Raw genomic sequence first — 22305 nt, 5'->3', positions numbered from 1 at the left:
GTGAATGAAACGGTGCCCAGCTTGAAAGAGCTCCTGTGTGTCGCTGAATGTGAGCATTGATGACTGAAAGACATCTTCTGCCTCCATTTATCTGTTTACTGCAGTCTGTTGGGTTCATGTTAATGTGGATTTAAAGACATTTCAATTGGTGGTAAAAAATTGAAGGAGGGAATGCAAAAAGAAATCTAATCAACAAAAACTTTCGCTCCCCCATGCAGTACCTCCATGGACCCCCTGTTGAAGACCTCTGCTCTACTACATGCGAAGGAAAAGGGCTCCAAGGCCACATCTAGCAGAGTGGGGATGCAGAAGTTGTGCATTTTTTTAAGGAATATAACAAACTTAAGGATGGATATTATATTGGGACGCCCAAAATCATGATTTATTGCCAAATAGATTTTTTCCAACACCCCAACGTTTAATGACTCGTCTAATTGGTCAAATGCCAACATAAGATGAACAGCCATGTAGCAGGATCTATGCTGAATGGCTGGACATAGATCTTCTGCTTCTAGACCTGAGGGATGGGGGGGCTCCATTTGTAAGGGGTATGCAAGTGATCAAGAATGCTAACTTGGCCTATAAAGGGTTAATATGAGCATGAAATGCTTTGGGCTCCATGTAGAGTGCTATGATTCAGGTCCAGATCACTCTAAACACCATCCTCACTGAGAAATATCAGGCTGCAGGAGATGGAAAGCTGGACAGATTGATCCAAAATATGGATAAAAATTTGGTATCAGATTGAAAGTATGGAGATGAGATCAATGCTTTAGTGTGAAATTCACTCTTTTATGCACGGCTTCCAACAGGCAGCGCCTCCATCTCACCGCCAGCCCTTTGGGATTCATTTTCTGATTTATTTTGTATTGCTTTATTTTCTGTGGTTAATTTTCTACTCTTTATTGTTGTAGTTTATCAGCTCTCTACCTAAAAGGAGATTGTGTTTTGATTTGCACTCAAATAATGTTTTATTTAAGACACATTTCCTATTGTTGCTGTTTATTAGAAATAATAGTAAAACTGACAGACCGTAGTAGCCACGTTTGCTCAGCCATGTCTTCTTTTCTTTTTAGGGCTTTCAGCACAAAATTGCGGTTTCCTCGTACTGTGTGAGTTTTAGCTGCGTGCAACAATTAAAAAAAATCGCACAGTGTATGCTCGGTTTAAGAAGTGATGGGAAGATGGAACAATCATCGTAGAAAGAGGCTGTAAAAGACTCAAGGGATTCAGATCAGGACTCTAAAGCTGGTATTCACATTTATGTTTAGCACATAGGAATGGGCAACTTGGAGGTGTGTGTGCAGCGACATATTGGTCTGCCGCAATAGCAGAGTTTATTCAATTGTAGTAAAATACAAAGAAGTTTGTATTTGTACTTGACAAACTGGTTAAAGTTACTTATGAATCTCCTGCTGGGCTTAACACAAACGTTTCAGATAATTTTTTTCCAAAGTTTTAAAAAAACTGTCCACTTTTGTCAGTCATTTGGAGTCAAGCTTAGTGCCAGAAGGAAATGTATAATAAAATGTACCCAGGCTGTACTTTCTTCTATTCATTGTCTAATTAAGCCTGAACATTTCACAGACAGTTGAAATAGTTATTTATGGTAACCCAAACCAATCTATTCTAATAACATATCTTTGTAAAAACAAAAATATAAAACCTAAATTTTGCGAGACGATAATATAACTGTAAGTGGAGCGATGATGCTGGGAATTGGGTGTGTTGTGTTTATTACTGGCATAACTGATAATTGGTGACAATATGCCTCGTTAAGCACATTGAAAGCGATGCTCAGTGATTCATAAGGAAACAGAAAACAGAGTAGAAGTGATATTTGCTTCTGTTCATTTTATTCTCTAAAATAAGCAGCAGCGAACTTGGGATATAAACTCAACTGGCTCCAATGCTTTCAATGAGTCCAAACTGGGGAAACATTCAGAGGGGTCATTTCACAAATGCAGCTGTGCATAATCAGAGTGTCCAGGACATCAGGGAAACAAGGAGGAGAAAAAAGATCCCAGTTTCCAACTGTGGGTGGAACCTTTGATGTGCTTTCAGATTGCAGGGAACTGAATAAATAATTTACTATCACATTCGGTTACATCAAGACATCTTTTCAGGTAATAATCAGCTCCTACTGATCTAAAATATCCAGTTCATCCTAATGCTGCTCTGACCCTGACTGTCTTACATGGACTCAAACTCATCAATGCGCTGCTTCGTGTTGCCCTGGCGAATCTGACGCAGGGTCTTGTATTTGTCACGGCCTGCCCTCACGTTCTCAGCATGGATCAGGTCATTGGGGGTCTTCTTGCTCTCGTCTACGGCTCTGGCCAGCTCCGTGCTCAGGAACTGAAAAAGAACAGAGGAAAATAGAGTCCTTTAGCCTCAGTCTGGAAGACTATTCAGCAACCCTGCTCCTTTCTCCCACACTCCTCCAGTTCCGTCTGAAAAGAAAAGAAAAAGCATTGGGTTGGCGTCATTTATTCAGGCTATTTTTTCGTTCCGTCATGGTTTAAAGCACCATATGTTGTTCAGACTGCAGACGGGATCTGACCCTTTATCCAAACCATAACAATCAGGATGTACCATGAGTGCAGCGACGTTTAATTACGTAAAGTGCACTTAGTTCTGACAAAAGCACAACGTGGAAGAGCAATTACTCTGCCATATTTAAACGAAGAGTCAAACCTGAAAACAAATAGGAGAGAACAAACTAAATTAAACCGCAAATTAAAAAAATGCTTTTAAAAGTATAAACTGAGTGACACAAAACAGAAAGGTCTCTAATGCACAAATATTTACCATCATTTCTCTGAGTTACTGGGGGCCTGCCACAGCGAAGCAAGGAGCATAGAATCCCACCTGATGCCCTTTGCATAATTTAAACTGCCCTGCATCATTTTTGACCCAAGTAATAATTCATTTGGGATATATTCAGTTCTATTCAGTTTATTTCTATAGCTCCAATTCACATCATGTCATCTCAGGGGACTTTATAGAGGCAGTCCAACCAGATCATCCAGTCAGATTGATTCAAAGTTTTCTATCTAAGCAAAACCAGTTCATTGCATCGACTCATCCAAGCATGCTTGTAGCGACAGTGGAGAGGAAAAACTCCCCTTGAACAGGAAGAAACCTCCAGCAGAACCAGGCTCAGAGTGAGCGGCCATCTGCTGAGGCCCACTGGGGTTCAAGGAGACAGAAGCAGACATAGAAAAAGAAGCATAGATACAAAAGGCAACTGTCAACCAGCTCCACAGGCGGCCCCGTCCAGGAAACACACAGCCAGGCAGACGAGCTCCGAGCCAGCTCCCATGTCAGAGGATGAAGAGAGCACATCCAGTTAGTCACAGTCAGAGAAACAGGACTACACTGGAAAACAGGCCAAGCTCCAGCATCTAGAAACAAAGGTGTTGATGGCAGCAGCACAGCTGATATTTCTCTCCAGGATGGAGTCACAGCCAAACAGGAACAGACCAGATGAAGCTACTATGAGAAAAAGCAGAGAGAGCAGAACGTTAGAGATTGAACTAACAGATTCTGCAGAGTGGGAGAATAGAGATAGAATGAAGCAGAATGATGAAAAAGGGGTCCCTATGTCCTCCAGCAGTCTAAGCCTATAGCAGCAGAACTATAGGTTTATTTTTCAGCTGAATATAAAGGAAGAAATAGATTCTCTCTGTGGGTTGCCCTGCTCAAAAACTTGCCTGTGACTTTAGAGGGTCGGATGCGTCTCTGAATGAGTCATGTGACCCAGAGCACCACTTTACAGCAGCCTGAGCTCCCCTTAAACTCCAAGTCTTGGCAATTTTTAACAACTACCTTCACTTTTTCTTACCATAAAACTTGGAGTACTAACAGATTAATAATCTCTGCAGCTCCTCAAGAGTTACCAGCCTCCTGGGGGCTTCTCGGTTAAATCTCCCCTTGGCATGTCTTTAGTCGATTGATAGAATAGTGCTGTGAGATGTGTTCTTAATTTTAGGATATTGTTTTTAACCTAAACCTACTTTACATCTTGACCTCTGACCTTTCTGCTCCGCTCTTCGGTATTTGAGGCAGATTTTGTTCTGTAGCCTCTGAAGCTATTTATCTGGAGGTTAAACATAGAAAACTTTGAAAGGAAACTGGTTGAGCTGGATTGAATTAACTGCAATGGAGACGAATAAAACATCCTTTTGTATAAAAGCTCTTTGAGATGCACACATCCTTTTTATTCCACCTCTTATTAAACTACTGCTTTGTGTTGTTCTGTCCTATAAAATCTAAAAGATCATTGAATGTATGGGTTATAATGGAAGAACGGTAAAGTCCTGAGGGTTTGATCCTTTGTTTGGCCCTTCACAACTATTATTAGATTAATTTAATAATTAGAAAAGGTTTTTTGGTTCACAGGTTCATAAGTTTTTCTCCAGACATCTGAGCTAATACCTCTGAGGCTATTTGGAAAAAACGTGGGGTTTTCCTCTTCATACAGCCTCGTTTGAGGTGAGGATGTCATATGTTTTGTATAAAATCATCTCATTGTCCCTGTGCATCATTTGTCTCACCGTTCATCCGGTGCATTTTCCTAATTCACATAAAAACTTCCCAGAAATTTGGGATCTTTCCTGCAGGTTTAACCTTCACGTCAAACAGGACTCCACGGAGACAGAGGTGATGCTTTCATTTCTCGGTGCCCTGGGCAAGTCGCTGCTAACTTGGAGAGCAAACACGCCAACACAAGTCAAGACAAGATTTTAATAAAATTTCTGCCATGAATAATTTCCTCTTTTATGTTTGAATTGTCCACCAGTCAAACTGGGATTTTAGGAATTTCTCACCAGGCCGGGACTCAGAGCGGTAACGGCCATGTCAAGGACACAGGCGTAGCCAGGACAGTGTTATAAGGGTGGCCAGGAAATAACCAATGTAGGCTGGGGAGGGGGCAAAGCGGATAGATGCCAGAACCTCAGGGTTAAGCTGTTCCAACAGGAAAATTAACAAGCAGAACATCCATATTTTCTAAATGAAGACAAACTTCCTGCAGCCTTTGCTAACAAATATTCCACTTGAGATTATTCTTGCTGCCATCGTCTGTTTTAGAGGGAAGAGTGGTAGGCGTGGCCTCAGGGGTGGCCAATGATTGGCTAAGAGTGACCATGGCCACCCCTGGCCCCCCATCTAGCTCCTCCCCTGGTCAAGGACCTCAGCCTTGGTACATGGGGCGCCCACTTGACCTCTGCACCATCACCGCGCCCTTCATGCATTTCTAATTATAATTCAGCCCCAGTTGATCCAAGTCTCAGAAAAAAGATGTTTTCACATTTATATCATATAAATATAGTCCTACAAACAGTAAGTTAATTTTCATCTTTTCTCCTTTTTTCTGTTTTTCCTTTCCTGTTCTACTTACATCGCAGTGTCCATAAAATCTGTTAAACTCCCTGCATAATTATAATAAAGCTATTTATATGCATAAATCAAGCGGATCACTATGGCGATAGCCGTACTGCTCCACTGGTGAAAGTAAAATCTGTTGGGATCTTTTTGGCATCAAGACAATTATTCTTATTGCTGCATTGCCAGACAGGACACTGTGAAAAAAAAAAAAAAAAAGTTCAGTCTGTAGATTATTTCTGTTGAGTGTTAGATTTTGTCAAAAACTAGAACTCATCTTAAGCTGGGGATACACCCTACGAGTTACTGCCCTTTTTCGGACCGATTCTGCGAGAATTTTTTGTGCATCCTGCGTGGTGTAGGGTACTGAGGGTAACGAGGGGCGATCGGCTTCTAACGACCACCTCCCCATCAGGAATCTTAAGGTCTGGAGAAAATCAAAGTCCAGTCGGCCGTTGTGAAGTGAGGCAAATCCTGCTGTTGAAGCAGAGCTATAAGCCGATTTACCAGAACCTCACGCACTGAGCATGAGCAAACAAGGCAGTTCTTCTTCTTCTTCTTCTTGGCTTTTTCTCATAGTAGCTTCATCTGGTCTGTTCCTGTTTGGCTGTGACTCCATCCTGGAGAGAAATATCAGCTGTGCTGCTGCCATCAACACCTTTGTTTCTAGATGTTGGAGCTTGGCCTGTTTTCCAGTGTAGTCCTGTTTCTCTGACTGTGACTAACTGGATGTGCTCTCTTCATCCTCTGACATGGGAGCTGGCTCGGAGCTCGTCTGCCTGGCTGTGTGTTTCCTGGACGGGGCCGCCTGTGGAGCTGGTTGACAGCTGCCTTTTGTATCTATGCTTCTTTTTCTACGTCTGCTTCTGTCTCCTTGAACCCCAGTGGGCCTCAGCAGATGGCCGCTCACACTGAGCCTGGTTCTGCTGGAGGTTTCTTCCTGTTCAAAGGGAGTTTTTCCTCTCCACTGTCGCTACAAGCATGCTTAGTGTGAGGGATTGCTGAAGAGTCAATGAGTCGATGCAATCAGCTGGTTTTCCTTAGATAGAAAACTTTGAATCAATCTGACTGGATGATCTGGTGAACTGGAAAGTGACCTGAGATGACATGATGAGAATTGGAGCTATAGAAATAAACTGAATAGAATTTATTGGCTTATGAGAGCAAAACCTACAGTGAAGCAGGTCAGAGTGTGGTCTGAGGGTGCCATGGAGAAACTCCAGGACTGCTTTGAAGGCTCTGACTGAAACATGTTCAAATTGCAGTAACCGAATTGGAGCTATAGAAATAAACTGAATAGAAATGATGGTTTTTAGATGTACAGTGTGATCAGGTAGATCGCATCAGAGCTTCGGGTCACACAGTAAAAGAACAAACATGGCGAGCTGTGAACTTTTAAACCCTGAGGTTTCATCGTACAGTTTGAGATGTAGCTGAAAATATCGTACAGTTTATTCCTGATTGTAGTCATCTGTGGTGGCTGACATATTCCTGACAGTGAACACAGCTGGATATCAGCAGGTCCAACACCTCATTGACTGGGCTTTTAGTAACAGATATGTTGTTCAGTCTAACACCCCCACCACAACTCACCCCCAAGGAACTGACAGTCTGGGTGAAGAGCCACCCCCGCCTTAAAACCTCCACCCGTCTCACCTTAAGGTTCTTCTGCAGCCTCTGGTTCTTCTGCGCCTCTGTCACCCTCTGCTCCTCGCTGCGATCTCGGACCATGCCCGGAGAGGTCAACTCGGCGCTGGCCTCGGCGCTGCTCTCATCCGTCTCGTCGTGCTCTTGCATGTGGGGATGGATTGAATTCTGGATTTGGACACCCATTAGTTTAGTCTTCAGCTCCTCTTTGGTTCGCTCCAAATCATTCTCTACCATCACGGCCTGTCGACACACAGAGGACGACCCTAAGACGCTTTGGCTGCAGCCTATAGATCTGAAGGAGTTACTGTTTGACTGGTTGCTTTAAAGAAAAGCAAAAACAATAATTAATGTGCTGAAACATCTTTATCTTTGTCCCGCCGGTGCATTTTCCTTTTTTTCACCACAATCACTTATTTAGAAAAGCAGCTGCTCTACATACAGGTTAAGTCTGCAAACTAATCTGCTTTGAATAAACTTTAAAGAGTCCTTCAGAGAGATTTGCTCTCCCATTAAATGCTTTCCCAGATGCAACCATAGATTCTAGGGCTGTCACTGACAGGAGAGGTTTGAAAAAGAAAATACGTGTTTTTGGCTGCTGATCAGCTTTTACCCAACACAGACCTGCTGTCACACATCCCGCTTTCATCCTCTATCCCTCTCTAATTTTCTCTCACCCTTTTCTGCCATTGCTGCGCCTCCTCGTCCTTTTTCTTCTTGGCTTCTTCCAGCTGGGAGATCTTAGTGGTAAGCTCAGCCAGCTCAGTGGCCTGCACAAACCATGCACACAAATGGAAGAGAGTAAAGAGCGCTTCTGATCTGAGGTCATTGTGCTCTGTTTGTGCGTGTGAAGTGTGCAGGAGAGAATGAACCAGCGCCATGGCTGCTGTGTGAAATACATTCCTAAATGCGTAGCAAATTTTTAAAAATGTAATATAATTTGAAGGATCAAAATCTTTTAGATCAGATTTGAGGGCTTGATTCAGAGGATTGCATTGAGTGGGAATACCAGGCCTTCCTGGCTCTTGATCTGGGTCTCTGAATGCTGCAGCAGGGCAGCCTTGGCCTCCACTGCAGCTCTGCGGTCGCTGTCCAGACGCTCTGCCTCCTCCTGAGCGATCGTCCTCTCCTTCTCCAGCTCCAGCGCTCTGCGGGTCTGCTCCTCCAGCTCTGAAGCAGACAGAGGCATATACATGGTTTCGCTTTGTACTAATCCTGAGATCCGGTCTGTTTAAATGTGTTAATCTGCTTTCTAAAACGCGCTTTAACAGAAAGCATCCCCACAAAGCTCACAGTAATAAAGATTTGTATTCAGAAAGTTGTCAGACCATCCTGAGCTCTCTTTGTCTGCTCTTCAATCCGTCTCAATCTTTCCATCAGCTCCATGGTCTCACGGGCAATCTTCTCTGTTTCCTTCTCAGCGTTTTCTCGCTTTTTTTTCTCACTCTCCAATAGAGCCCTGACAAGGAGAATTGTGCATAAATACACATTAGAAAAACCTCCTCTGCTGACAGTTTTTCCCTCCTTTAAGTACAGAGAACACAGTGTAAACTGTAAAAAAAAATCCAATCAAATAGGAGAGTCCTCTTAGTTAAGCCTGGTCTACCTTTCCATTTGCCTCTTGTTCTTCTCCTCTCTGGCCTGGGCCTTCATCTGCTGCACCTCGATGGAGTCGGGTTTGCGTCTGCGCATGTACAGGTCATGATTTCCCATGCACAATGCCAGGATGCGTTTGTTGATGCGGAGACGAGGCACGTAGAAAACAAAGTCCTAGATCAGAAGAATCAGCAAACACTTTTAGCACTAATGACATTCAAACATTTGTTTTATTTTTCTGCCATAAGGCAATGGGTGTGAATCTAAAAAGTATTTTTTATTTGTTTTTGAAGAATTGAGTTATTTATTTCCTTGCAGTCTCTTGAACGATCCCCTAAATCTGGGCATGGAGTCAAAAGATAGGCAGAGGGGGCGGAGCTCATGTCTGGAGATGAGATCAAGTAGCAGCTGCTGTTGAAACTCTACTTGCTGTAATTTGTTCTTTTGCAATTTGATCATTTCACCAAATCAAATGAGTTCTGTCACACCTCCTGTCTACAGACGCACTGAAAGAAATCTGCCTTTCTTGGAAGACATTTTTGGAAAAACTTCAAATTTAGTTGTAAAAGTTTTTTTTTTAAGAGAAATTATTTGAAATTTCTTTTCATCCCAGATGGATCCATGACTCCAGATATAGAGACAATAATGCTGTTCTTCACTTTAGCCAAATGAAAACTAGAAACTTGATAATTATTCAGGAGGTTTTATGTCGATACGTCGTCACATAAAGGGAAGAAGCTCATCCCACCTCTCTAAGTTTATCTGTAAGTTTATCCTTTTCTGTTCCTCTGATCTGCTCATTTCTAACCCTGTCCACCGCGGACAATCCCAGCCAAAGTCTCAGCCTCTTTAACTCTAATACCTGCAGCTCAGCCTCCTGTCTCGTCTCACTACTCTTAAATACATTTTGTTTTTCAATCTTGGTGACCAACCCGCGCACCTTACTGCCTTCAATAATAAATGGAGTCCATCTTTGTGTAATTTAACCTGCGTTTTATTGTGTCGTGTAACGCTGAGACGACATTCGGCAGCGATGCTTTTCTTTCCAGTCACAGAGGAGCTGATCTGATCAGACAGAGTCTGAAAGCTTTCCAAAATAAAAGGCTTTCAGATGCTCTGATTGGATTTTTGCAAAGACTCAAAGGGCTAAAAACAAATGTTTTTCTAATTTTTTAAAATCTTTTTTAAAAGTTGCATCCCTTTCTAATCAAAATTGTGCACAACTTTTGTTGATCGATTAATATGAATGTGAATAAAGTACCGTTTTTTTTTTTTTATTCTCTCTAGAAAAAAAAATAAATGTCAGGTAAAAAGCTCAATAGTTATTATTGATGTTCAGTGACGGTTTTAGAACAAAAGAATAACAATCACACCTTAAAATAACAGAGTAAAAGTGAATCGATTAGTTTATGACCATTGATCTAACAGATAGAAACCATCTGATCCTTAAGCTGGAAAACTTAATCCAATGGATGAATCTGTCACATCAGATCGGTTTAGTATCACACTGCAAAAAACGTTTGCTCTTAATGAGAGGATGTTAATATGACTGAATGCCAACTGAATTCGTATTTTGGCTCTAAATCGGCTGCCGTCTGTATCTATGCTTCTTTTTCTATGTCTGCTTCTGTCTCCTTGAACCCCAGTGGGCCTCAGCAGATGGCCGCTCACACTGAGCCTGGTTCTGCTGGAGATTTCTTCCTGTTCAAAGGGAGTTTTTCCTCTCCACTGTCGCTACAAGCATGCTTAGTGTGAGGGATTGCTGAAGAGTCAATGAGTCGATGCAATCAGCTGGTTTTCCTTAGATAGAAAACTTTGAATCAATCTAACTGGATGATCTGGTGAACTGGAAAGTGACCTGAGATGACATGATGTGAATTGGAGCTATAGAAATAAACTGAATAGAATTAAAAAGAAGAAAGTCAGATATTAAGCATTTAAATTAAAATAATTGCAATTGTTTTCTTCTGCAAATTCTGCTACCTACCTGCTTAAATGAATTGCACCTATTTTAAGAAAAATAACTATATGTAGCGTATTTCTTCAGTACATGGGGCACTGACCCCCATTAGCCCCTGTCTAGAGCCGCCCATGCCAACATTACTACTAAAACGGAATGAATTCATCATGTTTTACCTACCGGAGCTTTCTTGTCAATCGGTTTGATGACAAATTTCTTGTCATTGAATGAGATGTTTCGTATCTCGCTCCAGGGGAAGCCAATCTTTGGGGTCATCCTGCAGAAATAGTACTGGTAAGTAAATTAGTAAAACATGTTGAACAGGAAACAGAGACTGCAGCAGTCCAGATGTTTTTATAAATACACATGTGCTTTAGGAGCCATCTTTGGGACATCTGTGCCTCAGTCTGTCCCGTTCTTAGACCTACTTGTCTTTCTTGTCGTAGATGTTGAGCCCCAGTGCATCCACTCCCAGCCACAGCTCAGAACCTTTCTTGTTCTTGATGTTAAAGTAGTTGACTCCATACATTTCCAGGTCTTGGGCTATTTTCAGATACTCCAGCATGGCGTCCTCCCTGCAGCCGTGTACAGGTTAATGACATGCTGAAAAGGCAGGTTTTCTAAAAGCCTATTAGCGCTCTGTGTCTCAGCATCTCCACACCTCAGCATTCCCTTGTGCTCTTCATGCCACACCTGGATTCTTTCCTCCCACTGATTGTTATTCAGCTTGTGCTGCTCCAAAACCCTGGTTTTATCCGTAAAGAGGACAGTTAGAATTAGAATTCAGGTGACTGGAACTGGAATTAAGGTGAACTTTTTTGGTTTATACTTATATGCACGGGATGCTCTACCTCTGTGGCAGCAGCTTCTCCTTGGCGAGGTATCCTGGTACGTGATAGTAGCTGCTGTAGTCTCCATGTTTGACCTGCACTGCGTACGACGCCAGCAGCACTGCGGTCTCAGGTGGACAATATATGTCATCGTTCAGGATGCTCTCTTTCACCTGAAACGGGGAGGGGAGACCAAGGCTCCTGTGAAAAGGTACAATACAGGCTGACACTCTGATTGTCTCTCCGTGTGACAGGAGAGCATCAGTTACTTCTGAAATGTCTTAAAAAAAAAAAACAGAAAAGGGAGAAGTTCTTTATCCTTAAGCACCTTTTACTCCAATTAGTAAATAGCATCATAGAGACTGATGGTAACTTTGAAGAGGCTGCAGAGATCTAGCGCTCAGGAGGAAGCATATGTTCACATGACATTCGACAACCTGCTAATCCTGTGCTTATAGAAGAGTGGCGAGAAGAAAGCCCTTCCTGGGAGGAAGCCATTGATAGATCGAAAACTAAGGAGTTCTGAATAGACTCAAACTTTTTTTGCCTGCTGGTTAATCCTAGAGGAAAACTTGTTTGAGGGCGGAGAAGAAAAAGACGCATTAAAGGAACATCCATAGAAAGTTTCTATAGCTCCAATTCACATCATGTCATCTCAGGTCACTTTCCAGTTCACCAGATCATCCAGTCAGATTGATTCAAAGTTTCTATCTAAGGAAAGAACATCTCCTAAAATAGCTCCAGCCAGCAAACGGCGGCTCTGACGTAGTTTGGCCCTGCTGAGATGAGGCATGATGCAATCATTTACAGGGAAACCCATCTTTATAACATGTGTTATAACATGTGTAGCTCTACGTTCTTATAGACCAGAAGGTTTGCTTTGTGCAGATTGAGGGAAAAAAATCCCCTCAGCTGAAAACTGAGGATAACTTTATCACCAGAAGAAGAAGAAAGCAAACAGCAACCTGTGGCCTTATAAAGAGTCCTTCATTCTGCATAAAACGTTCTAAAGAATTTTGCAATAGAATATATAAACTTATACATTGTTTTGTAAAATTAACCCTTTAAAGGAACGCATAATTTGTGTCTTTATAAATCTGCAGCATCACTGATAGAGAAATGCCGCTCTGACATAAATCTTAAGCTCCTGTCACACCTTCAGCCAGCGTATGCCTGACGTACGGAAAATCTGGCAAAAACGCTGGCATACCTTAGATATGTTATGGGTACGTTTTGTAGAAGTTATGAGCACGCTGAAGTACGCTGAAACACACTGACATACGGCGCGTACGTACGGCAGCGTGTGCTCATACGTGGGCCAAGTCGTGGCGTCTGGCTTATCCTCTGAGAAATTTCTCCTCCAGACTTCATCCCCATCATAGGGTGAGCCAGAAGTACGTTTTAAGATCATCTAAGGCGAGAACATTAACTGAATTCTATTCAGTTTATTTCTATAGCTCCAATTCACATCACATCATGTACTGAAGAAATACGCTACATAATAGTTATTTTTCTTAAAATAAGTGCAATTAATTTAAGCAGGTAGGTAGCAGAATTTGCAGGAGAAATACAATGTTTTAAGTTTAAACTAAAAAAGAAAACAACACACTTATTTTATTTCAAATGCTTAATATCTGACTTTCTTCTTTTTAATTCTATTCAGTTTATTTCTATAGCTCCAATTCACATCATGTCATCTCAGGTCTCTTTCCAGTTCACCAGATCATCCAGTCAGATTGATTCAAAGTTTTCTATCTAAGGAAAACCAGCTGATTGCATCGACTCATTGACTCTTCAGCAATCCCTCACACTAAGCATGCTTGTAGCGACAGTGGAGAGGAAAAACTCCCTTTGAACAGGAAGAAACCTCCAGCAGAACCTGGCTCAGTGTGAGCGGCCATCTGCTGAGGCCCACTGGGGTTCAAGGAGACAGAAGCAGACATAGAAAAAAGCAAATTTGTATCATTTTTCGATATATTACCTATTTTTCTCTCCTCCATGTTGGTCAAACCCCTGAAAATCCCAGCAAAACACACTGATGTTTGTAGTTGTGATGTGACAAAAGGTTCAAAGGACGGGATTTAATACGACATCGTTCATCTACATCTGTGCTGCTTGTTTTATGTCCTTCCCTACAGAGCCCCCATATGGCTTTATGAGATCTGTGTGAGTCACCATGAAAGCCCTGATCATTAGGGCAGCACTGCATCATGTTTGGTTTAGTTTTATGTTCACTGCCCTGTAGGAAACTAGGCATGGATAAATAGAGCATCACGGTGACGTCTGTTTCAAAGAGTTGTAGGATGTGACTTATTTTCTCCATTAGAGAGAGAAATATCTGGCTTCATTGGACCTGCAGGAAGAACAGGCGCTGCGTTGCCTCTTGGATCAACTCCTCAGCAACATCCTCCGGGTAAAACCGGGCCCTGAACTTGATCAACAGAGGGTTGTTCTTCTTCACGTCTTGAGCTGTCACCTGGGATTGACGCCCCAAAGGTGGGAGAGTCCAAGAACAGACAGACACTGATTAGCCTCACAGCAAAACAAACAGGCAAGCAGGGTTTATTCAAAGTGGATATTTAGATTTAACTCACTCTTTTGTTCATCTTCAGCCAGGTGGAGAAGCCTTTGCTGTCCTGATACTGAAGACCGAAGAACCAGGTTTCTCTGAGTCCGATGGTCTTCACCACCTAAATACATCAGATGGGATGAAGATCACGCTTCTCTTCCATCACACTTCCTGTCTGGTTGCATCACACCAAATGTACCTGGTCGAAAAGCTGTTTGCCAGTGGTGCTTGGCAGGATGGCAAACTCCAGTTCTGCATCCATTGTTGTAACCCGGACATTGATCTGCCAGAAAATAAAAAACAGGAAAACCTCCAATCTGTTCATGATGGTGAGTCACTGGTGGACGTTCCGGATCAGTGCCACAATGGGGGTGAAGGAAAGACTATGGCTCTAATTGCACTGCTTTGTTATTTGAAACAGTGCGTGTGATCAAAAAACAGCGACATCCGTAACTACATGTCGGTTTGGACCGCAATCAGCCGAGAATGAGGGGTTCATTGTGTGATAAAGAGAACATCTTCAAATCTGCACCAATTAATTTTGGCGTGCAGTCCAGAGGCCATTAGATCCCGACACAGACGGACCCTTTCCGACATTCTTACATTTTTAGACCCCAAATTAAAAACTGAACAGTTACTAGAGAGGCTGAAATGGACCATTTCTCACTTTGCATCAGAGCAGGAGAAGGTGGTGGAGCAGGAAAATGGCTCCCCACTTCTCACGCTGAGCGCCAATCAGGAGCGGATTTATTATATGTGGGGCCCTAGGCAAAGACAGGCAGGGGCCCCTCTGAATGGAGAAGACAACACCTCAAACAGCCCCATTCTCCAGATAGAGAAATGTTAATAGAATAGACATCCATTATCTGTTCTAGGTTGTGTCCCTCTCTTCTTGTCCCTTTTTCTTCTTGTTTTCCTCTCTATGTTTTGTACTCAGCTGACTTTTCATGCTGTCTCTAAAGGAATGAAAGATTTTCTCCAAGCACTAAGCTCACTTAGCTGATTGCTCCTTCCTGTGTTTCCAAAAAGGCCAAAGTAAATAACCCAGTCCTTCTTTTCACTGTAGACAAGCCATGATCTGCTTATCTGTTCTCCATTTTTCATTTGGATGAAATAATAGCTGCATGAATCATGACAGCAGACAAGATAGAGGAGAGCAGGAGGCGGGGTTACCAATCTACTCGCTCTGGAGAGCAGAGTTCGCTGCTTTTAGATGATGTCTCCAAAGTCTCCAGTAGCAGAAAAAAGTCTCTAGATTTGGCACTAGGAGCTTTTTAGAAATCAAAGTGCTAGAGGGGTCTGAAAAGTGGCTAAATATAGCGACTAAAGCGCTAAGTTGGCAACACTGCTCTTTGCATGGTTTGTTTCCAAATGGTTTGCTGCTGTCTGTTTGGACCTTTCTTAACATGTGCAGCAAATGGACTGATCCAATATGGTGGACACTGAAGGGGGGGGGCTGAGACACACTTAATATTATCAGCGTTCTGATGGCATTTTAGGGAAAAGATTTTTATCAAAAACATAATTAATGTGCAGAAATAAGGAATAGTTGTATTAATCATACATGGAAACAGAGTTTTAAGGGGCCCCCAGGAACTTGGGGCCCTAGGCACCTGCCTAGTATTGCCTAATGGTAAATTCCTTTATTTTAAAGAGGTTCATCTTCTCTGAGTCAACCTCCCTTTTAACCCTAATGGACATAAAGGTGTAAAAGGAGCTACTGTTAGCATTTTAGCTTTGTTGGTAACTGTGTTGAAGATGAGCTGAAGCTTTAGTGTTGTTTATCTTAGCATTGTATGCATTGACAAAGACATATTAAAGGTTATTCCTAAATTAAACTTAGCTTCCTTCTACTCTACCAACTGCTATTTTTTCAGGAGAAAACCAACTTGCTGCACATCTAAACCCTCCAACATATGGATGACCGACCCGTGGATCAGGGCACTCACAGCTCCAGGAATGAAACTAATGGAAAACTTTTGCAATGTAACCAGAAAGAAGGTGGACCAAACATACCTGCATGGCGTGGCAAAAAATAAATCATGGATTTATGAAAAATATGCTTTAAATCGCCTCAATATTTTGAACCTCTGACTGAACGATTGAGGATGACATTCTTCCAGGTTTCCACCGTCTACCTACTGCTAAGGAAAAGCTTTTTTTGGATGTTTTCATGGGCATTAGGCTCCTTCACAGGTTTATCCATACATGCTAAACGCACCAGCAGCTGGATTTAAGGGTTTCTTCCTACTTTAAGACTAGATTTTAAATTAAATAAAGAGTGGAAGAAAATGTGCTTCTTTATACTCAAATATTTCCCTAACATTAATAATTGATTTTGATGTTTTTTCTTCTTTTTTTTATCAGCAGGACTACAGCATTCCATCCATCTGGGTCAACAGAAGGTGTGGATGAATTTCATCTTAACCAGATCAAAAACCTAAAACAGACTGGAATCTCTGGAACGCTATTAAATGAAAGGTTAGATAATTATAACCGAGCTGCTTAAATATTTCTGCCAGGAGTGGCAGCAAGTCAACCTGCAGCCAAGATACAAGGAGGCTATCATTGAAATCAGGTCCATTCACCCAAATATCTATTTCTGAACTCAGATTTTTTTCTCCTAAAAATGAAATGAGTCTTTGTAAAGTAGAAAAAATACAAAGAGCAGTTTATACAATAAAAATAAATGTTGATTTAAGTTAAAACCCTTCGCCATAAACAGTAAAAGCTCAGAAACAGGTCATTGTGGTTCCTTAAGTTGTTCCACAGTTGTATTTACAGTAGTTACCATGGCTACACCCAGAAAACAGCACAGAAGCAGGAAATGAGGCTGAAACATTAATATCACCCAAACCTGCCGCTGCTGAGGAACCTTCAGTTAACCCTTTATAGGACCTGTTTCTGATCACCTGCATCCCCCTTACAAATAGATCCCCCTCCCTCAGCGAGATCTAGAAGCACAAGATCTATATCCAGACATTCAGCAAAGATCCTGCTACATGTCTGTACATCTGATTTGACCAATTAGATGAGCCCTTAAATGATAGATTACCTGCTGGAAATTAAGCGGAAAAAAAAGTTAACAAAAAAAGGTAAAAAGCTAATTGAAAAGTTAAATGTTAATAAGTCTAGTGAACAATTATATTTAGGTTTATAAATTAAAAAATTTTAGTGCCAGTATCATTGCATTGCATTGCATTGCATTTAGATGCATTGCATTGCAATGCATCTAAAGTTATGTTGGACCAAATAAAATGTGTTTCTTTCACTCTGAGTGTTTTTTATGAATTTCTTCTAGAAGCATGTTATAGTCTGCTATTAACAACATCATAATGAGTCTATTAATGCATATAAAGTCTTATAAACACATAATAATGTTAATAAGCATCTAGTAGGTACTTATTAAGATCTTATTACCTATTAACTAGGCCATTAGGCCAACTATTACAAGGACCTTAATATAAAGCATTACCGTTATTTATCTTAATATATTCGGGGAATTTGGCATTTCTTTTTATTATATTGATATTCATTTTTGCCATCAAAATATTTATACTTTTTGAATGTTACAAAGATAATAAGGTCTGTCCCAGAGATGGGAAGTAACAAAGTACAAATACTTGGTTACTGTACTAAAGTAGATTTTTCTGATATTTTTACTTTACTTTACTACTTATTTTTATGGCGACTTTTTACTTCTACTCCTTGCATTTAAAAAAATTGGCTCGTTACTTTAGTTTTGAATCATTTCAATGGAGTTACCGTTATTATTTTTCACGTCATCAATACCAAATTCAATCTAATTGGATGGGAATCTACGTTGCATTTGACGCACCGCTACAAGATGAATCGACAGATTCGGCGGTATTCATTGGCGGCAAATCATTGCAGCTTGGTGGCGGTGGCGTTAGCATAGTAGCATGGACGACGAGATGATTGAAAATGAACACAACGGAGATCTAGTCCTATTGGCAGACATCCATTTAAAATGTAGGCAACGGCATGAAAAAAGTGGTTTCTACTTTTACTTTTATACTTTAAGTAAATTTACAAGCCTGTACTTTGTTACTTTTACTTGAGTAAAGAAGTTTAATCAGTACTTCCACTTTTACCAGAGTATTTTTTAACACAAGTATCTGTACTTTTACTCAAGTACGGAAAGTGAGTACTTTTGCCATCTCTGCACGTCCCTCAGCAAAATCTAGAAGCACAAGATCTATATCCAGACATTCAGCAAAGATCCAGCTACATGTCTGTACATCTGATTTGACCAATTAGATGAGCCCTTGAATGATAGATTACCTGCTGGAAATTAAGCTGGAAAAAAAGTTTACAAAAAAAGGTAAGAAGCTAATTGAAAAGTTAAATGTTAATAAGTCTAGTTAACAATCATATTTAGGTTTCTAAATTAAAAATTTTTAGTGCCAGTATCATTAATGCCTCTAAAGTTATGTTGGACCAAATAAAATGTGTTTCTTTCACTCTGAGTGTTTTTTATGAATTTCTTCTAGAAGCACTTTTGTTATTTTGCGTAGTATATTCGAGCTAATTTCTTTTTATTACATTAAGATTAATTTTTGGCATCAAAATATCCATATTTTTTGAATGTTACAAAGGTAATAAGGTCTGCACTGGAAAAAGGATCTAGAAATAAGGAAAAATTTCTTAAATTAAGTGTATTTACTCTTAATTTAAGTAGGTAAAGGAGGTAGTTTGCCAATAGAATGGGTATTTTTTACTCTTAAAATAAGATAATTAGATAATATGCACTTGAAATAAGACAATGCAGTTGTGTTTTCTAATTTCAAGTGTAAATTGTCTTATTCCATTGGCAAGATGTCTCTTTTACCTCCTGAATCTGAGGAAAAAATGCACTTATTTTAAGAAAAATGACTTTTTTCCAGTGTGTCCTGGATTCCAAGAACACTGTTGGCTGGAAATGTAGATTTTCTAAAAAGGGTTAATATAAATTATTATTTAATGTTTCCCTCAAATATCTATATAAAAAAAGGTGCTTGATAATGAACACTTACAGTAAATGAGAATCAATCAGCTTAATATAACATTAGCTACGTAACATTAATCAGTAAGAAACATGAGCTATCACCATGATCTGGCTTTAGAGGAGCAAACATTTCAATAAACTGTCGTCACAGATTTACTGAGAAATAAAGTATAATCAAAATAAAACAATAACATCTACTTACAGTTGACATTTGTGCTGTTTTATTTTTTATATTTCAGCAGCAGAAATCCTTTCCTCAGAGTCAGGCTGGTCGAAGCCTTTTCTCTGCAGTCATATGAAAGTGCTTGTAATGCCTGTAAGGATTATAGTGAGTGAGAATAGGCCATTGTTTTGTTCTTAAGTGCTGCTTGTTTGGTTAATCCAACGGCAGCTCATTTTAAAGAGGCAGTCTTTGCCTTCTGTAAACACCTTTCAATGACCCACAGATAGATGTATAGATTCCTTTATTTCACATGGAGCAGTTTTTGTTCGGTTTAAAAGAACTAAAGGATAGTTTGTGAGGAAAAGGCTACACACAGAAAATCACATGTTTGTGGCAAGAGATGGAAGAAAACCATCTTTTTCCCCAAAATGATGTTCATCACTCGCTCACAGTGGATAATAATCCACCTCACAGACTTTTCTTTGTATGAAGAGAAGAGACCAAACCAGAGAACGTTGTAGTTTGCGTGCGAGAGAAGCAGTTTTTACAGCATAACAGCTTTTGATGATGAAACATGGCGGTGGTGGTAATATCATGCTGTTAATCTTTTATTGCTTTTGGAGCGTTTATAGTACGATGCATTAGATTTTATATTAATATCATTGTTATCATGAATATTTTTATTCTTTTTATTATATTATCCATTAGCTGTACCTGCTTTATGCTTGCACGGTTGCAGGCATGTGGTGCGTATCTCCGGCAGGCGCTCCAAACAGGCGGCCCATTTATCACCAGGAACACACCCAGGACAGACAACCATTCATGCTTCATCTACTCCTACCTACGGCGATTTAGCGGCCATTTAACCAAACAAGCCTATTTAGGAAAAGTGGGAGAAAAGGCTAGATAAAAAGTAGGAACTACATGGAAACACGAGAGGAACCTAGAAACAGGATTCTTGTGGTTTTCTTTGAAAAACTGACTTGTCAACAGATTTTTCCACTTGAGCTGAGTATGTTTGGAGCCCCTCTACTGTGGGCCTCTGGGCTGCTTCTCTGAGCCGTTTCCCAGCCAGCAGTTTAGATGGACAGCCGGCAGGGGTTTTTCATATTGGTGATATAACTCTCCAGCCAAGCGTGACTGTGTCTGAGGGCAGCAGGAGCGCAGAAAGGAAAAAGACAGAAAAGGACTTTTTTTGAGTTCCTCCCCATGCAAATTTGTCCCTGCTTTTTTTTGCATGTCCGGAGGATGTGAGCTGCCCCCTGCGTGGCGGACAGTGTAGGCATGGTAGAAGGAATGTGACTGAAGCCAGCGGCTGGAAGGATGACAAAGTGTGCGTCTCATCTGAGATTCCCAGGAAAAGCTAAATCAAAGGGCCCGTTTCATTGTCTTCAAGAATTTTGGACTGAATTTGATTGGCTGGGGTTCAAAACAGCAACACTGCAAGAATCTTTATTTCATTTAAAAAGGGTCACACCAATGGGATGTTTTCCACGTTTTAAAGGAGTTTGCACAAAGAAAACAGTAAATATAGAGGAGTATAATATTAACTAACAGATTCTACACTGAAACATTTTTATGGCATTTATAATGGAATATTTAGTTACTTTAACACAATTGTTTCCTGTTAGCAGGGTAAGACATAGGTTGTTTAGTGAAACAAATCTCTGAAGCAAACTGCAGCAGTTCTAAAAAAAATGGACTCAGTCAGCATCGGGTTTAAACAGAAACTGCCTGTTTGCAGCGACGCTTAATTCTCTTTCTTTTGGAATTATTTATTGAACAGAACTTTTTTGAAGGTTTGGATCTGTTTTCAGAACCACGCCACACATTTAACTTCTGCACGGCTTCTTTCCCAGCATGCATGCTGCGCTCCTGTCAATTCATTCTGCTTTTTATTTACAGATTCTTTCTGGACGGTTAAATATTCACAGAATTGAATTTATTTCCATGACATTAAGCGACACTCACATTGGCTTGAGGGACTTCTAAAGCGATCTGTTGCACTGGATTTTATTTATGGGTGTCAGAGTTAGAGGGTCTGGGTATTTAACCCTGCTTTTTTTTTTTTTTAGCATTTTTCTAAAATCGAAATCTAGATAAGTCATTTGTTGATAGGTGCATTTGTTGTTGAATTGAGGAGATAAAATGGAACAAGACAATTTAGATTTAAAATAAGAATTGCAATTGCATTGTCTTATTTCAAGTGCATATTATCGAATTATCTTATGTTAAAGGTACACTATGCAACCGGTGTTGATTTTCCAGCGAGGCTCCCCCCAGAGGGCGAAAGTAAAAGTGCACTGTCGTAAATATGCTCAGCTATTCTCCTGATTTCTCCGTCAAGCCAGGCGCGGTTGTTTTGAGCTTAGCAGACAGGCGAACGCAACGAATCACTATGTCTACTGCGGTAAGTGACTATTTTGTTCCAATGTTCAAGTTCGAAAATTTCGCTGTTTTCTCGCTGGTTCCGCCATGATAACTGCACAAATATCGTCACTGCGCTAGCAACGAGCATGCCTTTCACTGGGGGCGTGTAGCAGTTCTCGCCGTAAAGCAAGACCGACTATCGCGATGCACGAGACTTCTGAGCCTGTGGGTGCGGGCCGAGGGCTCCTGCAATTGCAAGGACGGTATTTCCCCTACAGACCACCAGGGCGGCCGAGAATACCTTTGTTCGACCTGAAATGACTCATTTAATCATCCAAGACGTTATGGAACACATTAATTAACTGAAAAATGTTGCATAGTATGCCTTTAAGAGTAAAAATACTCATTTACCTTTTCAAATTAAGGGGTAAATACTCTTAATTTAAGCAGTTTTTATTCATTTCTAGATCCTTTTTCAGGTGTATTCTACATTGTGTTGGTCTGTTACATGATTGTGGTGAAATGGAACGATTATGAAAACTTTTATAAAACACTGTAGGAGGTAAAGTTAAGATCCTTTTCCAATCAGAACTTTTAAAAAAGTGAAGTAAAACAAAGCGATATTTAGGATTCAGCACTAGATTTAGGTCAGCAGTCAGATTTAAGCAGATTTGCTGCTTGACCATGCCGTCTCTGTTTGAACAGAGGGTCAGATTTCCTTAAGTCTTATATTTTCCACTGAAGCACGTGTTTAAAAGGAACTCTGACACCAAG

The 22305-nt window shown here is 40.7% G+C and overlaps 1 protein-coding gene across 3 annotated transcripts; it reads right to left on the bottom strand.

Moving 5' to 3' along the window:
* Positions 1-1835: 1835 nt before the first annotated feature.
* LOC119790471 (moesin-like) lies at positions 1836-19314 on the bottom strand. Of its 3 annotated transcripts, XM_038296001.1 has the most exons (14): positions 19201-19314; positions 14190-14273; positions 14016-14111; positions 13775-13897; positions 11443-11594; positions 11253-11336; positions 11020-11166; positions 10772-10868; positions 8642-8805; positions 8364-8494; positions 8045-8205; positions 7713-7805; positions 7045-7278; positions 1839-2358 (listed from the first exon to the last, which is right to left on the bottom strand). In XM_038296001.1, the coding sequence occupies exons 1-14, from the start codon at positions 19207-19209 to the stop codon at positions 2194-2196; spliced, it is 1740 nt and encodes a 579-aa protein (XP_038151929.1). In that variant the 5' UTR covers positions 19210-19314; the 3' UTR covers positions 1839-2193. The 3 variants fall into 3 exon arrangements, with proteins under 3 accessions (XP_038151930.1, XP_038151931.1, XP_038151929.1); XM_038296002.1 differs by lacking the exon at positions 19201-19314 and having other exon boundaries at positions 1836-2358; positions 7045-7203; positions 14190-14330; XM_038296003.1 differs by lacking the exons at positions 11443-11594; positions 13775-13897; positions 14016-14111; positions 19201-19314 and having other exon boundaries at positions 1838-2358; positions 14190-14248.
* Between the last annotated feature and the right edge of the window lie 2991 nt (positions 19315-22305).

Source organism: Cyprinodon tularosa, unplaced genomic scaffold, assembly GCF_016077235.1.
Source record: "Cyprinodon tularosa strain WSP-4 unplaced genomic scaffold, ASM1607723v1 ctg365, whole genome shotgun sequence".
Lineage (NCBI taxonomy): Eukaryota > Metazoa > Chordata > Actinopteri > Cyprinodontiformes > Cyprinodontidae > Cyprinodon > Cyprinodon tularosa.
The sequence above is the reverse complement of the archived record's forward strand: the minus strand, read 5'-3'. Positions and strand labels throughout refer to the sequence as shown.

Bases quoted from the DNA above. Each gene is read 5' to 3' on its own strand.
- LOC119790471 (XM_038296001.1), bottom strand. The intron at 14,112-14,189 runs GTACATTTGGTG...TGATGTATTTAG, and splicing joins GCAAACAGCTTTTCGACCAG to GTGGTGAAGACCATCGGACT. The intron at 7,806-8,044 runs GTATTCCCACTC...TGGTTTGTGCAG, and splicing joins TCAAGAGCCAGGAAGGCCTG to GCCACTGAGCTGGCTGAGCT.